The following is a 23,561-nucleotide window of genomic DNA, read 5'->3' as shown; positions in this document are numbered from 1 at the left end:
CGAGCAGGACTTCTCAGGAGTAGTTACTTATTTTTATTGATATCACCCATTGTGCTTTCCTAGAAGATATGGTGCCCATGCAGTAGTATTTGAAAGTGATTCCACATGATCTGCTTGTGGCAACACTTCACCTTCATCTGCTGAATCTTCACTGGCAGAGATAGGGTCGCTTTCTTCAATATCTTCTTCATCGCCATCTTCCATATCCAGAACATCTAAATTGTCGTCTTCAGCCAGAACTCCCAGCAACATGTTTCTAATTCTGTCCACATCACGTTCATGATGATACATTTTGAAAGAAAAGACTGACTCTCTTCTCTATGTATTTATTTTCAGAGCGCACAATGCACATATGAACCGCCTATAAGTTTAGTTGCTTACAATTACTTCTCTTACAAATTTGTAGGAGAATAAAAGGGTAACTTATTTAGTCGCGCGCGGAACTTTGCTCCGCAAAATTCATCACTCTAAAATAAATAACAAAATATTTACTAGAGGCTTGGGCAACAATTCAAATATGTATTGTTGATTAATCATGAAACTTTAAAAGACAGCTAGACAAAAGTTTAAAAGCATACGATCGAAAGTAAGAAAAACAAAAAGAAAAATGTAAAAGTGCGGAACAATATTCCGCATGCGACTAATTAAGGGTTAAGCTGACACGAATCCAGCTCTATAAGAAAATGAGAGAAATGAAAGGACATTGTCAGAGGGAGCAAACAAGACCTGAATTTTGACGTATTTGGACCTTGGTGATGCCCCGGCCAACGTTAGTGAAAATGTTCGAAGAACATTTTCCAGGTTTTGCAGCCGGGTGTACCAAAAACTGTGTAAAAGTGGCAGAAATCATGACATCTTTCTGAAGACACACAAAATGGTTTGATGCAGAACTAACATTTACGGTCCAGAGATAGATGGAACGTTGATCAAATCCTGGCTGTCGTTCATCGAAGGATTTCAGAGAATCTAGTGACACATTCGAACGGAGGGAAACGGAAGACTTCTGCAAGTGCATCGGAACTAGCCTTTGCTGCCATAATGAGTCTTCGAGCATTAGAACAAGAAGATGCACCAGAAGTACTTCACGAACTGACAGAAACAACTTCGACTAGACCTCATAAGATGAGACAAGCGTTTATGAGCGCAAAGCACCAGAGTATTTCACCCAAACCGTACACCAAAGAAGAGGCGTTTATATTGTTTCTCGATGCTAAGTTAACCAAAAGCCAATAAAACTGTCTACGTCTTGGGACCAGAACACGCAACGCAGACATGTATCCAAGTTATCACCAATTACTGGAGGCTAAGAAAGATTGTTACCCGTCAGATGAAAGTACTGTTGTTTCCGATGTCAGTGCTGAGATTAAATTGCAGGCTTTATTGGACAAAAAAGTTTAACGTCTTCTGACAGCTGACTGCAAGGTCAGCTATGTTCCCAGCGAGAAAGCTAACTCCTTGGCATTAATATCTAAATGGGGTTTTGATGGAAGTACAGGTCACAGTGTATACAAGCAGAAAATTCGGTAGGGCATATTATATTATATTTTGAAAAAGACCTGCTGTTTACATTTTTCGTGCCAATTGTGCTAGCTGTACAATTTTGAGGAAATTGTAGTGCGGCAGGGTCCTCAAATGTCATCAACGAGATACTGCTGCGTTGTAAGATATCGGTTTTGCAAGGAAACGAAAGATGTGACAATACATGAAGTCCAGTGCATCGAACAGCAGATTCAAGATCTTCACCCATCAGCTGTGAACGTATATACAACCCAATTTACTGTGTATCACGAGCTCATTCTCACTATGGTCGATGGAAAAGTGTGCTATGGACAAGAAATTACCTCAACTGTGTTATATTTACGTAAAATCTTGCAAAGAAATGAAATATTGAGAGTTTCTATGACAGACACAGACGCATCCACATTTCGCTTCGGATTATCATTGTTACATGCGTGCATACGACTTTATGAGTGTCTCCTCCATATTGCATACAGACTCGATTTCAAGACATGGGAAGTTCGAAAGAAGCACAAAGAATTAGTGGAATCACGGAAACATGAGATTCGGAAGCATTTTGTGGGAAAAGTAGGCCCTAATGTTGATACACCCAAAGCAGAAGATAGTAGAACAAGCAATGATGCGAACACTACTAGGAGATTTTTTGCGGACCCACACCAATCTTCGCAAATAATGGGAATTTCTGAACAACTAATTACACGTTTTTCTTTGATACATCTGTAATCAACTCTAAACTTGACGTTGAATTCAAGGCTTTAGACAGTTATGCACTGGAGATAGCCAAACTCTTTGTTCGTCTTTACAATTGGTTCTATATGCCTGCAAGTGTCTACAAAATACTTGTTCATGGATCGGCTAAGAAACAGAATGCCATTTTACCAATAGATCGACTTTCTGAACAGGTACAGGAGGCACGGAATAAAGACTTAACAAACATTTCGGGAACATCACTCGTGCAAATTATCTCGCACTATTACGAATCAGGATACGCTGCATATGCTACTGATTACTTCTGATCCTCCCCTTTTTTTCGAGTATTAGGCACGTGGATACCAGGAAGAAAAGGCGTTGCTTGACACATGAAGAAAGACTGCTGTTAAAGACGTCGAAACGTGATGCGGAAAGAGCAAGCACGGCGTTCAGCAGCCAAAATAATGAAGACATCCCATCTGCTGTCAGCGATATTGACAGTGACAGTGATGATCGACGTACAAATGTGGTTGACAAAATCAATTCTCGTTTTTCTTTTGTGTGTTTGAGTGTAATGAAGACTTGTATGTGTGAGTACAGTATAGGTTTGTACGTGTGAATGTACTGGCATATTGTATACGAATACGGAGCTCCTTCGTGGGGATCTCATGTGGTTCGGATTACACGTTAATCAGTAGGTCCCGTCTCATACAGCCTCGATGCTGAAAGAGACGTTAAGCTCAAAATCCACTCAACTCAACTGTATACGAATATGAAGTACTTTATAAATGTTTACAAACATTTTCTACTAACACTCATCTTCAAATAAAGCTAGTGCAACCGAACGAATCATATTAACTCTTAGTACTATATATTTCTCACATGGGACTTAGGAAGCATTTAGTATATTACTATAACTAATTATAGGTTTTGGCCAGGTCCTGAGCCACTGAGAGCTGATTGAAATAGTAGTGTAATGATTAGAAAATTACGTTAACGAGATAATTGATTATTGTAGTATATATATATATATATATATATATATATATATATATATATATATGGGCCGCGGTGGCTCAGTGGTAGAGCGTTCACGTCTGGTGCTTGGGGTCCCGGGTTCGATCCCAGCCCCCGCCAAGTGAACTTTGTGGTGGACAAACACCGTGTGCGTGGGTTTTCTCGGGGTTCTCCCGTTTCCTCCCACATTCTTCATTCCACCATTTCATTCATTATTCATCATCACCGTCTCCTTTAGCCTAACCGGCATAATCGTGGGACGTAAAACCCAAAGATTTCATTTCATTTTAAAAATATATATAATTTAACACGTTTGTGACTTCAAATTACAGTAACTTTATGTATTGTAGTATTTTGTTTGTCTACCACGAAATTATCATATATATACTGTAATATTATCGTTTAATTTCCACCTCTGGCTGTGATAAAAGTGCAGAGTAAATGACTGAAACCTAAAGGGAATTTGTAAGAATCTGGGGACATTTTTGGGACTTAGTCTCTGAAAAATAGTTTCAATTTTTGTGACCAGAACTGTACTAACATTACAATCTTGTAAGTTCTACTTAAGTGATTTCAACAAAAGTTGCTCTGGATTAGGAGAAGAAGGTAGTCATTTCGGACAGAAGTTACCTCGTTCCCCTCTTCACCGAGTGTCAGGTTAATTACTTAAGTACTTTTAAGCACAAAATATAACCTTCAATGTAAAACAGACAACGAGTCTCATCTTGTCGGTATCTCGTTAGTCCAATTTCGTTTCATTTTAAACTGCTGCGATCGTGTCAGTGATGGCCACATAATTCAATGTCATCATTACCAGTGCCATTAGAATGATGACGAGCTACTATGCAATAGAAAGATGGCTCCTACGGCATACAATTTACGCTTTGAACATGGTTTCAATCATAAATTTTATCCACGATATCTTACAAGATTTTGATTAATTGTGGTATTGTCATAGCAAGGAGAGTTTGACAGTCTCGAAATATATTAGCAATGAAGATATTAGATATAGCAGTTCTCCTTTGCCGTGCAATTTTGGGAGGGAAAATTTAAACAGCAGTAAAAACCGTAGATCTTGTATTGAGAAATTACGCTGCCATTAAGTTTTAATATACTCATTCAAAATAAAAATATATTGCTTAAAACCTAATTTCACAACTGAAGCTACGATGAATAATTATCTATACGAACTAAATAGTATTACAAATGATTACTAGTGTTTCGTGAGATTTTGCAAGTAATTAACTCACCTGAAAGGTAGAAACGGTGGATTCGTTCCCCCGACTAATGGTCTGTAAGCTTCTTCTGGAGTCTTCTTTAAATAAATAATCTGAAAGGAAACCAAAATGATAATATTGCATATGCGTACAAACGTAGACTGAGGACAATAATATTGGAAATTGACAACGCCTGCGGAACAATTGTTGCGATAGATAAAAGAATAAGCAAATGAACATAATTACAAGAAAAACATATATAGGTTAATTTAAAATGATTAACAATTGTCGAGAAACTTTAAAACAACAGCACTTTCAAACTTTCGCCGAGATCATTATAGAAAAAAGAACTCCTCCAGTTCCTTACCCGAAGGTAGCGTTCCCAAAACTGATGCAACTTTCTCTCTTTGTACTGCCATACTGATGCGTTGCAGTAGAAAAGAGGTTACTCTAGCGTCTCCTGACGATAAATAAATGCGGTGTCCGACTTGTTTTATAAAGACCTTCCGGACCCCGTGAACCACTTGATTCGATAGCTATAATGAAAAAATAATATTTCTCAAGTAAAGTGCTGTACTTTTTGCGTTTTTCAGTTTCACCACGAGCAGTCACGTTGCCAGCTTGTGCTGAAGAAGAATGTAGATTTGATGGGGCGAAGGTATCGGAACTGGTAAAATCCCATAGAAGTGCTTTTCCTTTCTTCCACGGTATTAGGGTCATACCATCTGGTCTCTTACGGTCTGCGCAACTGCATCCCAACGGTTCGCGTATAGAAGGAACGCCTGCTGAAATTAGTGGCCTCATGATAATGTCGTTCACACTGGAGCGTCAATCCCCTTCAAAGGCTGTAACGCCAATCACCCCAAATTAACAAAGTATATGCCCCTTACATTTAATTTTACACCTCTTCCTATCACAACAGGTAAGATAATTGGCAAGAAGCAAAACGACTCAAGACTCACATTGCAATCACACAAACTTCAAATGTAATTCATTTCAACGTAAAATTCATAATTAATCTTCGCTTGTTGTACACTTTACGGAAAAAAAATGTATGATAAAAAATAAAATGTAAAATTTTTGCAGATTTTGCTTGTCACGAGTCTCAACGATGTAGTTTTGTATACGACAATAGAGGTATTGTTTGATTAATTGATTTATTACTTGTTTACTTTTGTGTCTGTGGGGCCGCCCCTGCCCTGGGTAGGTCCCTGGGAAATAGATTTATTACTTAGGGAATAGAAAGATATGAGATGGTTTTGGAAAGTGAAATGACCTCTTTTCTTGTTGAAACATGATCCTACACGATTCTTTAATCAAAATTTTAAAAATTATAATCAAATTAAAATTAAAAATATGTTTCAGATTATTAGAACTTCAGTATATGGCTTAAAACGCGATCCCAAGCTCCCACAAGCTTTTTTCCCAATAATTTAATTATGATCTTACTTTTAAACCTCGTAACTAATCGAACACGATGTGTGAACTAGAAAATTATGATTAAATTAAAAATAATGAATATGATTACACCATTGAAGGACTCCCTTCAAGCTCCTGCATTAACAATGAATTTCCTATGTTCAACAATGATTTTTGATGGTGGTTTGTTTTACTATGTAAAGTCTTAATATGACAGTAACTTTGAAAATATTAACAGACCAGAACAGAACCAAATAAAATAAGTTATGTAGGAACGGGAAGGAAAGGAAATGAATATTTATTTTTCATTTATTTTTCCGTTGCGAAGTGCACTCTGTTTTTCTTCCACCTCTGCAGCAACAGATACCAACATCCGCTGCTTAGCTTAGCTATCTCCTGACTGTGCCCACTACAGAATCGAAGGTACATTTACCAATGTTCAGCTATATTCTCCGCTACATAAACATCCTTGCGATTTGATTGGTAACCGAAATTTAGTTTGCTTCAATGTTTAACCAAGGGGAGATGGTTAGCTTTCAAACATTTCCTCTAGTTTTCAGTGAATGGAAGATTTCATTTTCCCCCTTCTTTTTGCCCCATTAATGTTCAGAGGTTCTTCTTTGAACAAGTGAACACATCCTTTCCGCCCGCATTGATTGACAAGCCATATTGTTCTTTACCACTGAATGAGCACAGATTTCTTGTCCCAAAAGGATGATTGCTTCTTTTTCTGCCCAACTCTCTGAGCGCTATTGCTGTCTGGTCCCAGGTTGTCTCCCCCCTTCCCGCCTTTCGTTTCACACCGGGTGATGAACAACCTGCATAGGTTACTTTCACTGCGAATAACCTGATAGATAAGCGTTTGGGTTCTTGTATTTGTTTTGGATCGCCTCCATAACTAGTCTTGTAGACAACGCTAACCCTTCTTGAACGGTTTATAGGTTTCTGTGTATTTAGGGACAAAATGGATGGTCTTGTTTTTTTCGGCAAAATACAAGTTATTGAAACAATTGTTGAAATGATGGCCATATATTTTAACTGTATAAAGGTGACATCGGGTACCATTAAAATCATATTTTATCAAAATTGCTGGTTGAGCCCAGCTTAACGAATTTTTTAGTTATTTGTTATTAGTTTGGATGTCTGCTGACGCGCCGTGTGTTATTAAAATACAGCAATGAGGCGCCTTTTAAGGGAGGAAAACCGTTAAGAATTCAGACATACCGACGATCTCTAAACTTTAGGCATAGTACAGCGGACTCCTTTTAATTCGAACTTGGATAATTCGAATTGTTGGATAATTCGAACTAAAGTCTATTCCCCTTGAACACTGTATTGAAAACAATGGTAAAACATTGTGGATAAATCGAACTTTTTAATCTCCTATTTGGATAATTCGAAGTATTTACAGTGGAAAAAATTGTAGTGTTCGACAGACTGCAAACAGAACAATGCAATTCCAACTGGTTTTTGTTTATCTGTTATTTTATCCAGAAGCGACCGTGGGAAAGAGAAAGCATTATTTGTTGATACCACCTCCGCTGGAACCCCTCTCGCTCTAGAGAATCTGGCAGAAGGTGGTTGGTACGCATCTCTCCTCCTCAATAACCTAAAAGTGTCCATCTCTTCTATAGAAGTGTGAATGACCTTGAACCCTGTCTTCCACTAGCAAATGACTTGTGCGAGAATTTGTGCAATTCCAATTAACTGAACTAAAAGCAGTGACAAAAATGTAAGCAGATTCGTTTGTGATCTATTGGCGTGCATTATGCACAATGTCGAATCGCGGAGCGTATTCTAATTCCTTACGAAAATGTGGTGCTTTAAAGGGTAAGGCGCTTTAAAAGGTAAGGTGCACTGCATGTTTGTTTTTCATATACAGTACGGTTATTTTGTTTCCTTGATTTTACTTAAAAATGAGAGGTTTTGGTTAATTCGAATTTTGGATAATTCGAATTTTTTCCTGTCCCCTTGGACTTCGAATTAAAGAGACTCCACTGTATAAAATTCTCTGATAAGTTATTACCCTGAAGAAATTTATTAAACATTTACCTCTATAGAAAAGGAAGAAATGTATTCTCTGATCTGAGAAGACACCTATAAACGAAATATCCCTTTCTTTCCCTCTTTTGTAGACTGAACTCAAACGGTATTACAAAGGAAAATTCATTTACCTTATTTCTCTTTTTTATTCCCCCGCCTATATCTTTAATAAATAAATATATATAAATGTACTACACAATCGTTTGTAGAGATAGTCTACTGTTGCGACGTGGTTAAGTTTTGTTTTTCTTTAACGTGTTTTATTCTGCATATTTCTGTCCGTGTTTCTTTTTTGCATTTTTCTGTGTTGTCCAAAGAAGATATCATACTCAAGTAAGTCTTATATTATTATTATTGATTTGATATATTCGCATAAGGATCGAAGGGGGGAACCCTACCTAGAAAATTGACACATATTGTTTCTTATGAAAATAATTAACACCCTGTAGAAACGAACCAAGAATTTCCACCAATGCAGGAGAAAACTACCACTGAGCCAACATGTTTTAAACTTGGGGGAACGAAGCCTCAGCCACTGTGCCCCCAAACCGAAGGAAAGCCAGCTTCCTGAACGGACTTCCCCACGAAGGAGTGAAATATTTGCTTTTGAAAAAAGATTAGTTGAGGGGGTTAGCGCCCCTGAATTGTTTTACGATTAATTAAATTATTGTTTGAATACTATGCCTTACTCTCATCTCGTCTCGTGGTGAACTTAAACAGCAAACCGATATTTGAAGACTGTTTTTAATCACGTTTCATTTCATAGGCAGTCCAAACTTTATATTGTTTGAACAGTACATGTTTGCGGGATTTGTGGACAACTTAACGAAGAAAAGACCGAAGGATGAAACTACTATTATTATTGCTACGAATATGTGGGGAACTTTACAACGACACTTTTAAAAAAAACAAAGTAGTGTCTTAAGTAGAATAGCACGTAGTTCTCACCAACTTGTTCCGGATTTCTCACCAAAATAGGCCTAAAATCCGCCATTTTGTACCAAAAATTATCCATGTTCCCAAAATCTCACCAAAATCGCCCTAAAATCCGCCATTTTCTACCTAAATTTATCGATGTTCCCAAAATCTCACCAGAATTGCTTCAAATTCCCCTCATTTCTACCAAATACGTGTACAGACCGAAATTCTCATTAAAAGGCATGCAAATTTCCTTCATTCTCACAAGAATTGATCAACAGTGTAAATTTTTCACGAAAATGGATGCAAATTTCCTTTGATATTATTTATTATATATTTTAATACAATTTTATGTTGATTTATTCAATTTATGCTGATTACTTACAGTTTTTCCCCAATCCTTTAAGAAACGTGTTTCTTCCGTGCTTATTCATCCCCCAAGTGCCCAGAAATAACTGAAGAAGCTTCAAAACATGTCCACACAAGTCTTTTTCGTTAATCTTGAACGCAGTTGGTCTTGCTATTCAAGAAACTAATTCTAAAGAAAGAAGGCACCTATACTGATATAATGGCATGTCGTAAGGTGACGTAAGTAAAGGAGAAAGGCAGAAAACAAAAGAATAAAAAGTAGTACTTGGACCAGAATGTAACCAACGTGGGTGTTCTTTGTTCATTGAATTCCCGACAATCAGCCTTTGTAATCGTCGCAGATGGTCTTATGCAGCTGTCTCGTAATTCCATCATTGTGTCAATTAAGGAAGTAAGAAAATTGTCAATTTAATGTAACATATGGACGTTGGACAATACTTGAACCCTAGGAGGTGAGAAAGACATGTCAAATAAGTTAGTTTCATGTATTTAGAAACATGGGAAACTCTGGATAAAGAACAATTGGTAAAAGATATTGACTGTGTAAGATGTAAGGCGTGGAGAGTGAGAGAGCCCTTTGACGGAGTACCGAACCTAGCATAGACACCTGCTTGTATGTGTGTGTTCCAGGTTTTTTTGGAGGTGGGGAACGAACTGTGCTCTGGACATTGCTTAATGGGGGACCTGTGATTTCTACTGCATGGAAACTCAAAAATATGTGAAAAAGAAAGAAAGAAATAAGAATCATTATTCTAACGACAGAGAATTTAAGAATGAGATAGGTACGTGTCACTTTTTAAAAGTTATTGTATTGCCCCATATTGAGGAAACCGCATATAAGATGGAGGGGTGAAGTGTGTTTTTTTTTGTTTTGTGAGCAAAGGATCACTTTAAACAGGCGTTTGACTTCTTATGCATTTTGTTAAGACCTTGCCACAAACGTAGAGGGGGAAGAGAAAGAGTGAGCGTGCCTACCTGAGTTTTAAAGAGGAAAAAAAAAAAGAGTGAATGAATGTGTACGCAAGACAACTTTCCCTTTTGTGCGTTTGGAAGAAGTTTTGAAGGAAGATTTTTTGTAGGTATTTTCGCATAAATGATTTTATCCTTTTAAAAACTAGAGTAATGAATTAATTATTTATGAATATTAATGAGATGATAATGAATATTAATGAGATGCTAAAGAAAAGGATTACAAAGAATGGATTTTACTGTTTTTCGTATATTTAGAGGCATTTTGCGGATATATGTAATATACAGCACTGCGTATTGTACGTAAATGTATGAGATAATGTGGAAGGAAATGCGCGCAACTCTAAGAAACATATTTTATGTAATGATATTGTATTTTCAGTAGCTGATATGTGATTTTAGCATAGAATATCATCTTTTGGATACTGCATGGGTCTAATGGAGTACGAAGCTTAGACGAATGACAAATTGCATGTATTTGTGATTAGTTTGTAAGTAGGCTACATCTATGTGTAGGTGATATGTGATTTTAGCATAGAATATCATCTTTGGATACTGCATGGGTCTAATGGAGTACGAAGCTTAGACGAATGACAAATTGCATGTATTTGTGATTAGTTTGTAATAGGGGTACAGGTATGTGTAGGTGATATGTGATTTTAGCATAGAATATCATGTTTTGGATACTGTGGGGGTCTAATGGTGTACGAAGCTTGGACGAATGACAAATTGCATGTATTTGTGATTAGTTTGTAATCGGGGGTACAGGTATGTGTAGCTGATATGTGATTTTAGCATAGAATATTATATTTTGGATACTGTATAGGTCTAATGGGGTACGAAGCTTAGACGAAGGACAAATTGCATGTATGTATGAATAGTTTGTAAGTGTGCTACATGTATGTGTAGGTGATATGGGATTTTATCATAGAATATCATCTTTTGGATACTGTATAGGTCTAATGGTGTACGAAGCTTAGAGGAATGACAAATTTCATGTATATATGATTAGTTTGTAAGTGGGTTCATGTATGTATGTATGTATATTGGTTTGATATCGGGACATGAATATATGTATCATATTGTAGACATATTATCTGTTGTTTTCATGTAAGTGTTTTAAGCATGTGTTGTTGGTTGCGTAGTTTTAGGGGCTATACTAGGATGGATGCAAACACTTAAAGTGATTCTATTCTATTAATATTGGATTGTAGCCTTATTTTATCGTATTGTAGAGCTGTATATGTTGTTGTGTTGATACGCTATATGAATGCAAACACATGAACTGATTCCTTATGTATATAGATTACCTTGAATACCATGTTAGAATGTATATATTGTGATTTTTACATACATAGATGCTTGCCAAAGATGTTGTACGGATATTTGAAGCACAAAGAATATCACTGTGCTATAACCCATTTACATATAGATATCTTTTTACTACAGTATTCTAATGCTATATATTGTTACCTTTACTGACTTGTAAGATGCTTGTTTATCTTATAGTAGACATTATGCCATCATTATGGTTTCCAACTTGGAATCATTTATTGTAGGAACATAAAATACGTATACATAACCTTATATGAAGCATAGGTATTCTTCCTTTATCTTATATAGAATACAGATACTTCGTATGATATGAATATTTGTTGGAGAAATAAAACATATTATTATAAATTGTAACGCTTTATTGTATTTATATAGTTTACAATATTTTATTTTGCAATATTGGAATATTGATATACATATTTAAATAAGATATTTACATGATATATACGTACAAGTACCAACAGATAGCAAAACTTATGAACATATTTGATGATATTATGACATCATGATACCTTTAGACAGTTTACTATTTACATATATACAGAATACCATTCATTTCACGCACTTAATACTTTGATAACCATATGGCAATGTTCTATAGTCCGTAATACTGTTATGATTTAATCGTCGTCTTTTATTTTGAACTTTTTGATGTGTTTTAGTTTCAGACTTGGATACGATAACAAACCCAGGCTTACGAACAATTCTTCCTGGATTGTGTAACTGTTTCTTGTCAGCTTTATCCCGAACTAGTTGATAAAAATGATCAAAGTTAATTTCTTGTCGTGTGCGATGATTTAAAGTTATTCCTCTAATTTTAAGTACATAATCTACTTTCCCTGTTTGAACTTCTTTCATTCTATAGGCATAATTTTTTGGCCCTAAGCCTATAAATGCATCAATTTCCCAGCCATCAGGAACTTCATTAGTTAACTGACCTAAATAGGAACCCATAGAAAGTGGAGGGTTTTCATTACGTGGTTGTACAAACATAATACTATCAGTGTCGCAATATAATACACGCTCAGGATCTATAGCTGTCAATAATTCATAAAGTTTTAGACGCGCCCACGATGTGATAAAGGCTGCAAGGACAACATTGGAAAATTTCCATGGCTTGTTTTTGTTCTCAATGTTCTTATATGATACAATGAGATGCCGCTCTCCAATAGGCAATACAGTTTGTACCTCATATTGTGGTGCCCATAGATAACTTAAAAATTTTTCTGGAGTATCTACAATTACAGATTGAGATAAATCTGTTCTTTGTCCCCATTTCCCATACAAGGAATTGAGAAATATTTTGGAAATATATCTTAGACCAGGATTTGATTGAATGTTATTTTCTGTTAACTGAATGCATTCATGTTCATAATAGTCTGTAATATATTTTTCTTGATCTTGTTTAGTTTTGCACCAGCTAGGAAATCCTGAAGACTCCTGCTTCATTTTTAAGAAGGAATTAACATAATCTTTAAACAGATTATTTTCTGAATCGGATAATTTGAATTCCCAAATTTCAATAATTTGTAGAATTTTGTATCCGAGATCTAAAGCTACATGAAGTTCAGGAGTACAGTATGTACCAGTAAGGACACGCTCGGCATCATTATGCATACAATTGTTGTCACTTTGTTCCATACACGTACGACATAACCCAAACAAAAGGCGATCATTACATGTATATGGTAAAATTGGAAAATATAAGTCTTTGGGAGGCAAGATACTACATTTGACTAATCCATGGATACTTTGCACTTGTGGAAAGTCAGGCCCCTTGTATATTATAGGTTTACCTATAGGCAATGGCTTACGTGCCATCACCCAGGGGTAAAGACTTGTAACATCATAATATGACACAGACTCTTCGCTGGTACATTCATATAAGGCATTAAAACATTCTGTACGCCCACCATGAAAACTATCTTTAGGTACCAGATGATCAACAAGATCATGACACTGTGTTTGAATAAACTGTTGTAATTTTTTATCATTTTTTACCATATGATCCCATTCACATTCCCACATTTCAATGACATTAAGATTTAATTTTTTAAGAAATGCTATTTTTGTGGTGGTGTTTTCATACCGATCTTGTAGTGATGTGCCTTGCTTAGAGGTAGAATTTAGAGACACGTGTCGTAATGTAGGATAACAGTTTAAACAACCGTGATAGTAACATCCATGAAATTCGTAAACTGTATTTGTTTTAGTTTCAAACCCATCAACCTTATACCTCCCAAATTGTTTTTCCAAGCCATTTCCAGAATGAAGAATTTCACTACCAGTAGTACGTTCTAAGTATCGCAGCCAATACATTGCCTTCAGACTTTGACGATCACGATGGTCAAACCCATAAGGTGGAATGATGGGAATAATTTCTTTGGGTAAATATAAGGTACGATATGTTAGTATTGCCAAACTAGCAATAGTTGACGCAACAATAAAACATTGGATACCATTTGTTTTGTCTTCAATTAAGTTTGAAAATTTAATGACAGCCTCTGCTAAAATTTTAACATCATTCCGACAATATTGAATCATTTCCTTTTGGAGATTATATTCCTCATTACTTGCAGCACGTTCTTTGTGCCATATAATAAGTTGCTCTCGATCTTCAGTGGTCCTTGAATCAGGATCAAAATATTTTAAATCAGGAATTTTGCCTATATAATTTTGGTTTTCTAATGTATTAAACAAGTACGGGAAATCTCCCTTTCGTAAATTTGCAGAAAGACCTAACGTCTTAGGTAATTTAGATAATTTAACTCCCATATACAAATATGTGTCACGGAAGTAAATCTTTTGTCCTAAACGCATTTCAATAATTTTTTGCCCTGACATTATTACTTCAGGTGTAAAATGATGGTTTATGATCAAAGTTTTAGCACAGAATTGCATATCATAATTACTGCCATTATGGGAAAGCACAATGATTTTTTTAAACATTGGTCGAGTTATTAATACATGATTAACAAATTCTTCAATGTTGTTGAAATCAAACGAACGGAATCCATTTTTATCACCGCATACAAAGCATGTATCATCAAGTTTCATGTCCTTACATTTGTAACAAGCATGAATACAATTTACAAAATTTACGTGATGTTCTTGTTCTCCTTGTTCATTTTTAGGAAGCAACATTGTTTCTACATCAAAGATAATGTACAAAAAGGTATCTACATGTTGCATTATAGCCGTTTGAACAAAACAAATATGGTCATCGCTTACATATGTATAACATGTTTTACAATAACGTTCACCACATTCATGTTCAGACTTGCGTGAACGCATGTCAATCATAGTACCACAATGGACACAAATTTTCTTTGTTTCGCATAAACTCTTTCCGGAAACATTTATCATTTTATGATTGTGAAAACATTCTTCTGAAGAAAACAGTCTATGACAATCAACGCACTCGTGTTTAATATTATTATCATTATTACAAACATTGTGATACTTTTCGCACATTGGACATTTGAAGTTACACTTATGATTTTCGGTACGATGATAAGCTTCTAAACAATACTGACAATAATTTTTCTTGTTTAATAACGTTGTAATACTAGTAATTAATTCATAGTGTCCCTCAGTATACAAAATTAAAATTTTCTTTGATGCATGTATTCCAGGATAAATTACATTGTAGTTTCGAGTTAAACGATTTTTTTCATAAACAACAATTTGATAATTAGGTGCTAGCTTATTTTGAAACTTTTTTACATCATTAATAGTACATCCATCATGGATTTCAATGTCAACTTTAGCACTAATACACAAATCCTTTGCTTGTTTCATCAATCGTTCGGGATGATTTTTCAATTGGTATACATAGTTATAACGATGATCAGCCCTACCCATTCCAAGGACAATACTTTTAGGAAGACAATATACATCCTTTTGTACAGGAATAGTACATTGATGCATGTGTGTTACAAGATCAACATATTTTGCTGAACCCATTGTTCGTCCCCTACCTTTACGTGAATCAACAATATGAATTTTAAAATTTACTTTATCACCTAATAAATAATTTTCATTACTATTTAAAACATTTTCAATTTTACGAAATAAAATGTCGGAGCTTAAATTTGACTTTTGACGCCATGAAATGTATATTGGTTTATTAATTGTGGAAGCAGAACTTTCTATTGTTATACCAACATACATATCATCATCGGCATCATTTAAAACATGATCCTTTACAAATTCAAATAACAACTGAATATATTTTTCAGGATCATCTATACCACTAGTGTGCATACGTTCAATTGTAACTTCCTTTCCCGTAAGTCCAAAATAAGTATAATGTTTGGTTGTACTATTAACAATACGAAAATATTCATTTGTTTTACCACTCCCATACATGGTAGGTTGTGATACATTATTAGTATTAGGACTTGGAAAGTTTATAAAATTTTCCATAAACACGCTAAAATCATCTGTAGATAAACTATTAGCTTTTCCTTCAGACACAAGTTCCATAAACTTCTCACGAGCTAAATTTTTTATATTATCTTGACGAAAGAAGCCTACATGATATAAATCAATAATATCTTTTGCAGACTTACATTTTTTCAAAACAACATGAGGATCACAACCAAAATGCATAAACAATGCCTGCAATAACTTGGAATAAGCTTCATTGCTTACCCTTGCACCCGTAGCATGACATTGCGTTATTACTTCCCATGTAAATAAAACCTCGTTTGGATTTTCATATCCACGTGCTTCCTGTGCCGACAACATGGTACAGATGACAGATTGTCCTTCCATTGTGTGATTAACACACTAAATATGTAATTGGAATATGAATTTTTGTTCTATACAGTAAATATTTTACACAATAATGTACACAGAACTTTGATATTTCTTTTCACAGTTTTAAATGATAGGGTTTCGTAAGTAGACTTTTATGATATGATTCACAATGTGTTGACCAAAGATACACTTTTTAAGAATTTTTTACACTTACCAGTAAGTATAATAATAAAACTTTCCCGAACTTGCTTTGAGTTCACAAAGATTTAGTTGTAAGTTTACCGACACTATACTTGAAAGCTTGTCGGCAATTGCACTAACACTAGCCGTTAACTACAATCATAAAACTTCCCGTAACTTTTTCAGTTCAGTATCGATGCACTACCACTTGTCACTCACTAAGTATATTTTTTAGTTCACCGAAGATATACTTTTAAGTTTATCGGTTAATCCTTTAGCACTTTCCGATAATTGTAATTTACAAACTGCCGTAATGAGATTGTTTTACACTAATTACAGCACGCAAAGTACAAACAGGAAGTGTGTTTACTTTTTATTGATTGTTTATTATCAACACTAATAAATGGAAATTCCAAGAACTCCACACGAAGATTCCCGAAGATTGCCGAAGGTTCCCGAAGTTTCCCGAAGTTTTCCGAACAATGCCGAACCTAACCGAAGATGAACATGAGAGTTTATCCACAATTCCTGTACATATTGGTTAATGTACCACACGAATGGTTCCGAAAATTGCCGAACTTAACCGAAGATGGACATAAGAATGTATGAACAATTCCTGTACACGTTTAGTAAATGTAACTTCCAAAAGACTTGTAACTTTAAGATATATTTCAAAGTTTATTATTAGATGTAACTTTGTAACAAAATTGGTATTTTAAAATAAATGATTTAACAACAGAGACTATACCAATGATTGGCTTTACTTTAACAGTAGTAATTTTATAGTGTGCGGCGCGGCTTGCTGCGCGAAATTTATACTTTTAAAATTTAATCTCGTACCCAAATGCATTTCGTTTTGTAATCTCGTACCCAAACGCATTTTGTTTTGTAATCTCGTACGCAGGTGCTTTAACATATTTTAAATTAGCAACAGTGATATTACATAATGTGATATAATTTGTAAATGCACTATTAAAGTTTGCAACACTTTAAATAATTATAGCTACTTGTTTTGTATGCTTTTCCACTGTGTTATTCATCTAAAAAATTCCTTTGTTAGTAATGCTAGGAATTTGTTTTGTTTCCATTGCTACAGCTGTTTAAATTGGTTTAAACCGGTTTAAACTAGTTTATTGTTTTTTTTTTTGTTAATAGAACACTCATAGAGTGTGATCATCATTAAAATTCTGCAAGAACTTCGGTGTTAAAATAGAATGTGATCGTATTTAAATTGCTGTGCAAACTCCTTATTTATTTAACATATCGTAATAAATTACTCGAACACTACGTGTGAGCATACAAAAGATAATTTAAAAATATTAAAAATTACTGTGCAAACTCCTTATTTATTTATTCTCTCATATATTTTATTCCATCGTTTCCTTTGGAATTTTAGTTGGATCGTTTGTTACTCAAACTCCGGGGTTGAACACATTATGTTACCTCAAAATGTGAGCATACCAAAGATAATTTGAAAATATTAAAAGTTGTTTCAACATACAAATAATTCCGATAGAAACACAAAGTAACATAGTTACAAATATTTTATTCGTTCGCTTCATTAGCAGCTCAGAGGAATTACATTCCGAAAATATTAAAATTAACAAAACATAAACATAAGAAAGTTATTTTAGCACGACACAAGATAATTAAACTTAAAATTTATTACATGAAGCTCTTTGATTCTTAAATGGAGAAGTAAAATTTAAGTCAGTGTGACAATTGAATACAGAAACTATCAGTAAAAGTACAAGTTGCAAAAGTAAAGTGTAGAAACAAAACTTAAAACACAATGTTGCAATACAAACAAAACATATACGAAACATTATGTAGTAGAATAGCACGTCATTATTTTAATAACATGAGTTGGCACCAGCTTTGGTGAGATTTGCGGACAAAGTTGGTGAGATCTACGTGCTATTCTACTACATAATGTTTCGTATATGTTTTGTTTGTATTGCAACATTGTGTTTTAAGTTTTGTTTCTACACTTTACTTTTGCAACTTGTACTTTTACTGATAGTTTCTGTATTCAATTGTCACACTGACTTAAATTTTACTTCTCCATTTAAGAATCAAAGAGCTTCATGTAATAAATTTTAAGTTTAATTATCTTGTGTCGTGCTAAAATAACTTTCTTATGTTTATGTTTTGTTAATTTTAATATTTTCGGAATGTAATTCCTCTGAGCTGCTAATGAAGCGAACGAATAAAATATTTGTAACTATGTTACTTTGTGTTTCTATCGGAATTATTTGTATGTTGAAACAACTTTTAATATTTTCAAATTATCTTTGGTATGCTCACATTTTGAGGTAACATAATGTGTTCAACCCCGGAGTTTGAGTAACAAACGATCCAACTAAAATTCCAAAGGAAACGATGGAATAAAATATATGAGAGAATAAATAAATAAGGAGTTTGCACAGTAATTTTTAATATTTTTAAATTATCTTTTGTATGCTCACACGTAGTGTTCGAGTAATTTATTACGATATGTTAAATAAATAAGGAGTTTGCACAGCAATTTAAATACGATCACATTCTATTTTAACACCGAAGTTCTTGCAGAATTTTAATGATGATCACACTCTATGAGTGTTCTATTAACAAAAAAAAAAACAATAAACTAGTTTAAACCGGTTTAAACCAATTTAAACAGCTGTAGCAATGGAAACAAAACAAATTCCTAGCATTACTAACAAAGGAATTTTTTAGATGAATAACACAGTGGAAAAGCATACAAAACAAGTAGCTATAATTATTTAAAGTGTTGCAAACTTTAATAGTGCATTTACAAATTATATCACATTATGTAATATCACTGTTGCTAATTTAAAATATGTTAAAGCACCTGCGTACGAGATTACAAAACAAAATGCGTTTGGGTACGAGATTACAAAACGAAATGCATTTGGGTACGAGATTAAATTTTAAAAGTATAAATTTCGCGCAGCAAGCCGCGCCGCACACTATAAAATTACTACTGTTAAAGTAAAGCCAATCATTGGTATAGTCTCTGTTGTTAAATCATTTATTTTAAAATACCAATTTTGTTACAAAGTTACATCTAATAATAAACTTTGAAATATATCTTAAAGTTACAAGTCTTTTGGAAGTTACATTTACTAAACGTGTACAGGAATTGTTCATACATTCTTATGTCCATCTTCGGTTAAGTTCGGCAATTTTCGGAACCATTCGTGTGGTACATTAACCAATATGTACAGGAATTGTGGATAAACTCTCATGTTCATCTTCGGTTAGGTTCGGCATTGTTCGGAAAACTTCGGGAAACTTCGGGAACCTTCGGCAATCTTCGGGAATCTTCGTGTGGAGTTCTTGGAATTTCCATTTATTAGTGTTGATAATAAACAATCAATAAAAAGTAAACACACTTCCTGTTTGTACTTTGCGTGCTGTAATTAGTGTAAAACAATCTCATTACGGCAGTTTGTAAATTACAATTATCGGAAAGTGCTAAAGGATTAACCGATAAACTTAAAAGTATATCTTCGGTGAACTAAAAAATATACTTAGTGAGTGACAAGTGGTAGTGCATCGATACTGAACTGAAAAAGTTACGGGAAGTTTTATGATTGTAGTTAACGGCTAGTGTTAGTGCAATTGCCGACAAGCTTTCAAGTATAGTGTCGGTAAACTTACAACTAAATCTTTGTGAACTCAAAGCAAGTTCGGGAAAGTTTTATTATTATACTTACTGGTAAGTGTAAAAAATTCTTAAAAAGTGTATCTTTGGTCAACACATTGTGAATCATATCATAAAAGTCTACTTACGAAACCCTATCATTTAAAACTGTGAAAAGAAATATCAAAGTTCTGTGTACATTATTGTGTAAAATATTTACTGTATAGAACAAAAATTCATATTCCAATTACATATTTAGTGTGTTAATCACACAATGGAAGGACAATCTGTCATCTGTACCATGTTGTCGGCACAGGAAGCACGTGGATATGAAAATCCAAACGAGGTTTTATTTACATGGGAAGTAATAACGCAATGTCATGCTACGGGTGCAAGGGTAAGCAATGAAGCTTATTCCAAGTTATTGCAGGCATTGTTTATGCATTTTGGTTGTGATCCTCATGTTGTTTTGAAAAAATGTAAGTCTGCAAAAGATATTATTGATTTATATCATGTAGGCTTCTTTCGTCAAGATAATATAAAAAATTTAGCTCGTGAGAAGTTTATGGAACTTGTGTCTGAAGGAAAAGCTAATAGTTTATCTACAGATGATTTTAGCGTGTTTATGGAAAATTTTATAAACTTTCCAAGTCCTAATACTAATAATGTATCACAACCTACCATGTATGGGAGTGGTAAAACAAATGAATATTTTCGTATTGTTAATAGTACAACCAAACATTATACTTATTTTGGACTTACGGGAAAGGAAGTTACAATTGAACGTATGCACACTAGTGGTATAGATGATCCTGAAAAATATATTCAGTTGTTATTTGAATTTGTAAAGGATCATGTTTTAAATGATGCCGATGATGATATGTATGTTGGTATAACAATAGAAAGTTCTGCTTCCACAATTAATAAACCAATATACATTTCATGGCGTCAAAAGTCAAATTTAAGCTCCGACATTTTATTTCGTAAAATTGAAAATGTTTTAAATAGTAATGAAAATTATTTATTAGGTGATAAAGTAAATTTTAAAATTCATATTGTTGATTCACGTAAAGGTAGGGGACGAACAATGGGTTCAGCAAAATATGTTGATCTTGTAACACACATGCATCAATGTACTATTCCTGTACAAAAGGATGTATATTGTCTTCCTAAAAGTATTGTCCTTGGAATGGGTAGGGCTGATCATCGTTATAACTATGTATACCAATTGAAAAATCATCCCGAACGATTGATGAAACAAGCAAAGGATTTGTGTATTAGTGCTAAAGTTGACATTGAAATCCATGATGGATGTACTATTAATGATGTAAAAAAGTTTCAAAATAAGCTAGCACCTAATTATCAAATTGTTGTTTATGAAAAAAATCGTTTAACTCGAAACTACAATGTAATTTATCCTGGAATACATGCATCAAAGAAAATTTTAATTTTGTATACTGAGGGACACTATGAATTAATTACTAGTATTACAACGTTATTAAACAAGAAAAATTATTGTCAGTATTGTTTAGAAGCTTATCATCGTACCGAAAATCATAAGTGTAACTTCAAATGTCCAATGTGCGAAAAGTATCACAATGTTTGTAATAATGATAATAATATTAAACACGAGTGCGTTGATTGTCATAGACTGTTTTCTTCAGAAGAATGTTTTCACAATCATAAAATGATAAATGTTTCCGGAAAGAGTTTATGCGAAACAAAGAAAATTTGTGTCCATTGTGGTACTATGATTGACATGCGTTCACGCAAGTCTGAACATGAATGTGGTGAACGTTATTGTAAAACATGTTATACATATGTAAGCGATGACCATATTTGTTTTGTTCAAACGGCTATAATGCAACATGTAGATACCTTTTTGTACATTATCTTTGATGTAGAAACAATGTTGCTTCCTAAAAATGAACAAGGAGAACAAGAACATCACGTAAATTTTGTAAATTGTATTCATGCTTGTTACAAATGTAAGGACATGAAACTTGATGATACATGCTTTGTATGCGGTGATAAAAATGGATTCCGTTCGTTTGATTTCAACAACATTGAAGAATTTGTTAATCATGTATTAATAACTCGACCAATGTTTAAAAAAATCATTGTGCTTTCCCATAATGGCAGTAATTATGATATGCAATTCTGTGCTAAAACTTTGATCATAAACCATCATTTACACCTGAAGTAATAATGTCAGGGCAAAAAATTATTGAAATGCGTTTAGGACAAAAGATTTACTTCCGTGACACATATTTGTATATGGGAGTTAAATTATCTAAATTACCTAAGACGTTAGGTCTTTCTGCAAATTTACGAAAGGGAGATTTCCCGTACTTGTTTAATACATTAGAAAACCAAAATTATATAGGCAAAATTCCTGATTTAAAATATTTTGATCCTGATTCAAGGACCACTGAAGATCGAGAGCAACTTATTATATGGCACAAAGAACGTGCTGCAAGTAATGAGGAATATAATCTCCAAAAGGAAATGATTCAATATTGTCGGAATGATGTTAAAATTTTAGCAGAGGCTGTCATTAAATTTTCAAACTTAATTGAAGACAAAACAAATGGTATCCAATGTTTTATTGTTGCGTCAACTATTGCTAGTTTGGCAATACTAACATATCGTACCTTATATTTACCCAAAGAAATTATTCCCATCATTCCACCTTATGGGTTTGACCATCGTGATCGTCAAAGTCTGAAGGCAATGTATTGGCTGCGATACTTAGAACGTACTACTGGTAGTGAAATTCTTCATTCTGGAAATGGCTTGGAAAAACAATTTGGGAGGTATAAGGTTGATGGGTTTGAAACTAAAACAAATACAGTTTACGAATTTCATGGATGTTACTATCACGGTTGTTTAAACTGTTATCCTACATTACGACACGTGTCTCTAAATTCTACCTCTAAGCAAGGCACATCACTACAAGATCGGTATGAAAACACCACCACAAAAATAGCATTTCTTAAAAAATTAAATCTTAATGTCATTGAAATGTGGGAATGTGAATGGGATCATATGGTAAAAAATGATAAAAAATTACAACAGTTTATTCAAACACAGTGTCATGATCTTGTTGATCATCTGGTACCTAAAGATAGTTTTCATGGTGGGCGTACAGAATGTTTTAATGCCTTATATGAATGTACCAGCGAAGAGTCTGTGTCATATTATGATGTTACCAGTCTTTACCCCTGGGTGATGGCACGTAAGCCATTGCCTATAGGTAAACCTATAATATACAAGGGGCCTGACTTTCCACAAGTGCAAAGTATCCATGGATTAGTCAAATGTAGTATCTTGCCTCCCAAAGACTTATATTTTCCAATTTACCATATACATGTAATGATCGCCTTTTGTTTGGGTTATGTCGTACGTGTATGGAACAAAGTGACAACAATTGTATGCATAATGATGCCGAGCGTGTCCTTACTGGTACATAC

The 23,561-nt window shown here is 34.2% G+C and overlaps 1 protein-coding gene across 6 annotated transcripts in view; it reads right to left on the bottom strand.

Moving 5' to 3' along the window:
- The window catches only part of Cdc14 (cell division cycle protein 14), a 1,408,510-nt gene that overhangs the window by 895,853 nt on the left and 489,096 nt on the right, over positions 1-23,561 (bottom strand). For all 6 annotated transcript variants that reach the window (XM_081762627.1, XM_081762626.1, XM_081762628.1 and 3 more), the window contains exon 4: positions 4,476-4,555. In XM_081762627.1, the coding sequence (XP_081618753.1) occupies positions 4,476-4,555 (80 nt within the window). The remainder of the gene's footprint in view (positions 1-4,475; positions 4,556-23,561) is intronic.

This window comes from Thermobia domestica, chromosome 6 (assembly GCF_964235325.1).
Source record: "Thermobia domestica chromosome 6, izTheDome1.hap1.1, whole genome shotgun sequence".
In the NCBI taxonomy this organism is placed as follows: domain Eukaryota; kingdom Metazoa; phylum Arthropoda; class Insecta; order Zygentoma; family Lepismatidae; genus Thermobia; species Thermobia domestica.
Note: the sequence above shows the minus strand (reverse complement) of the source record. Positions and strands in the feature narration are given on the sequence as shown.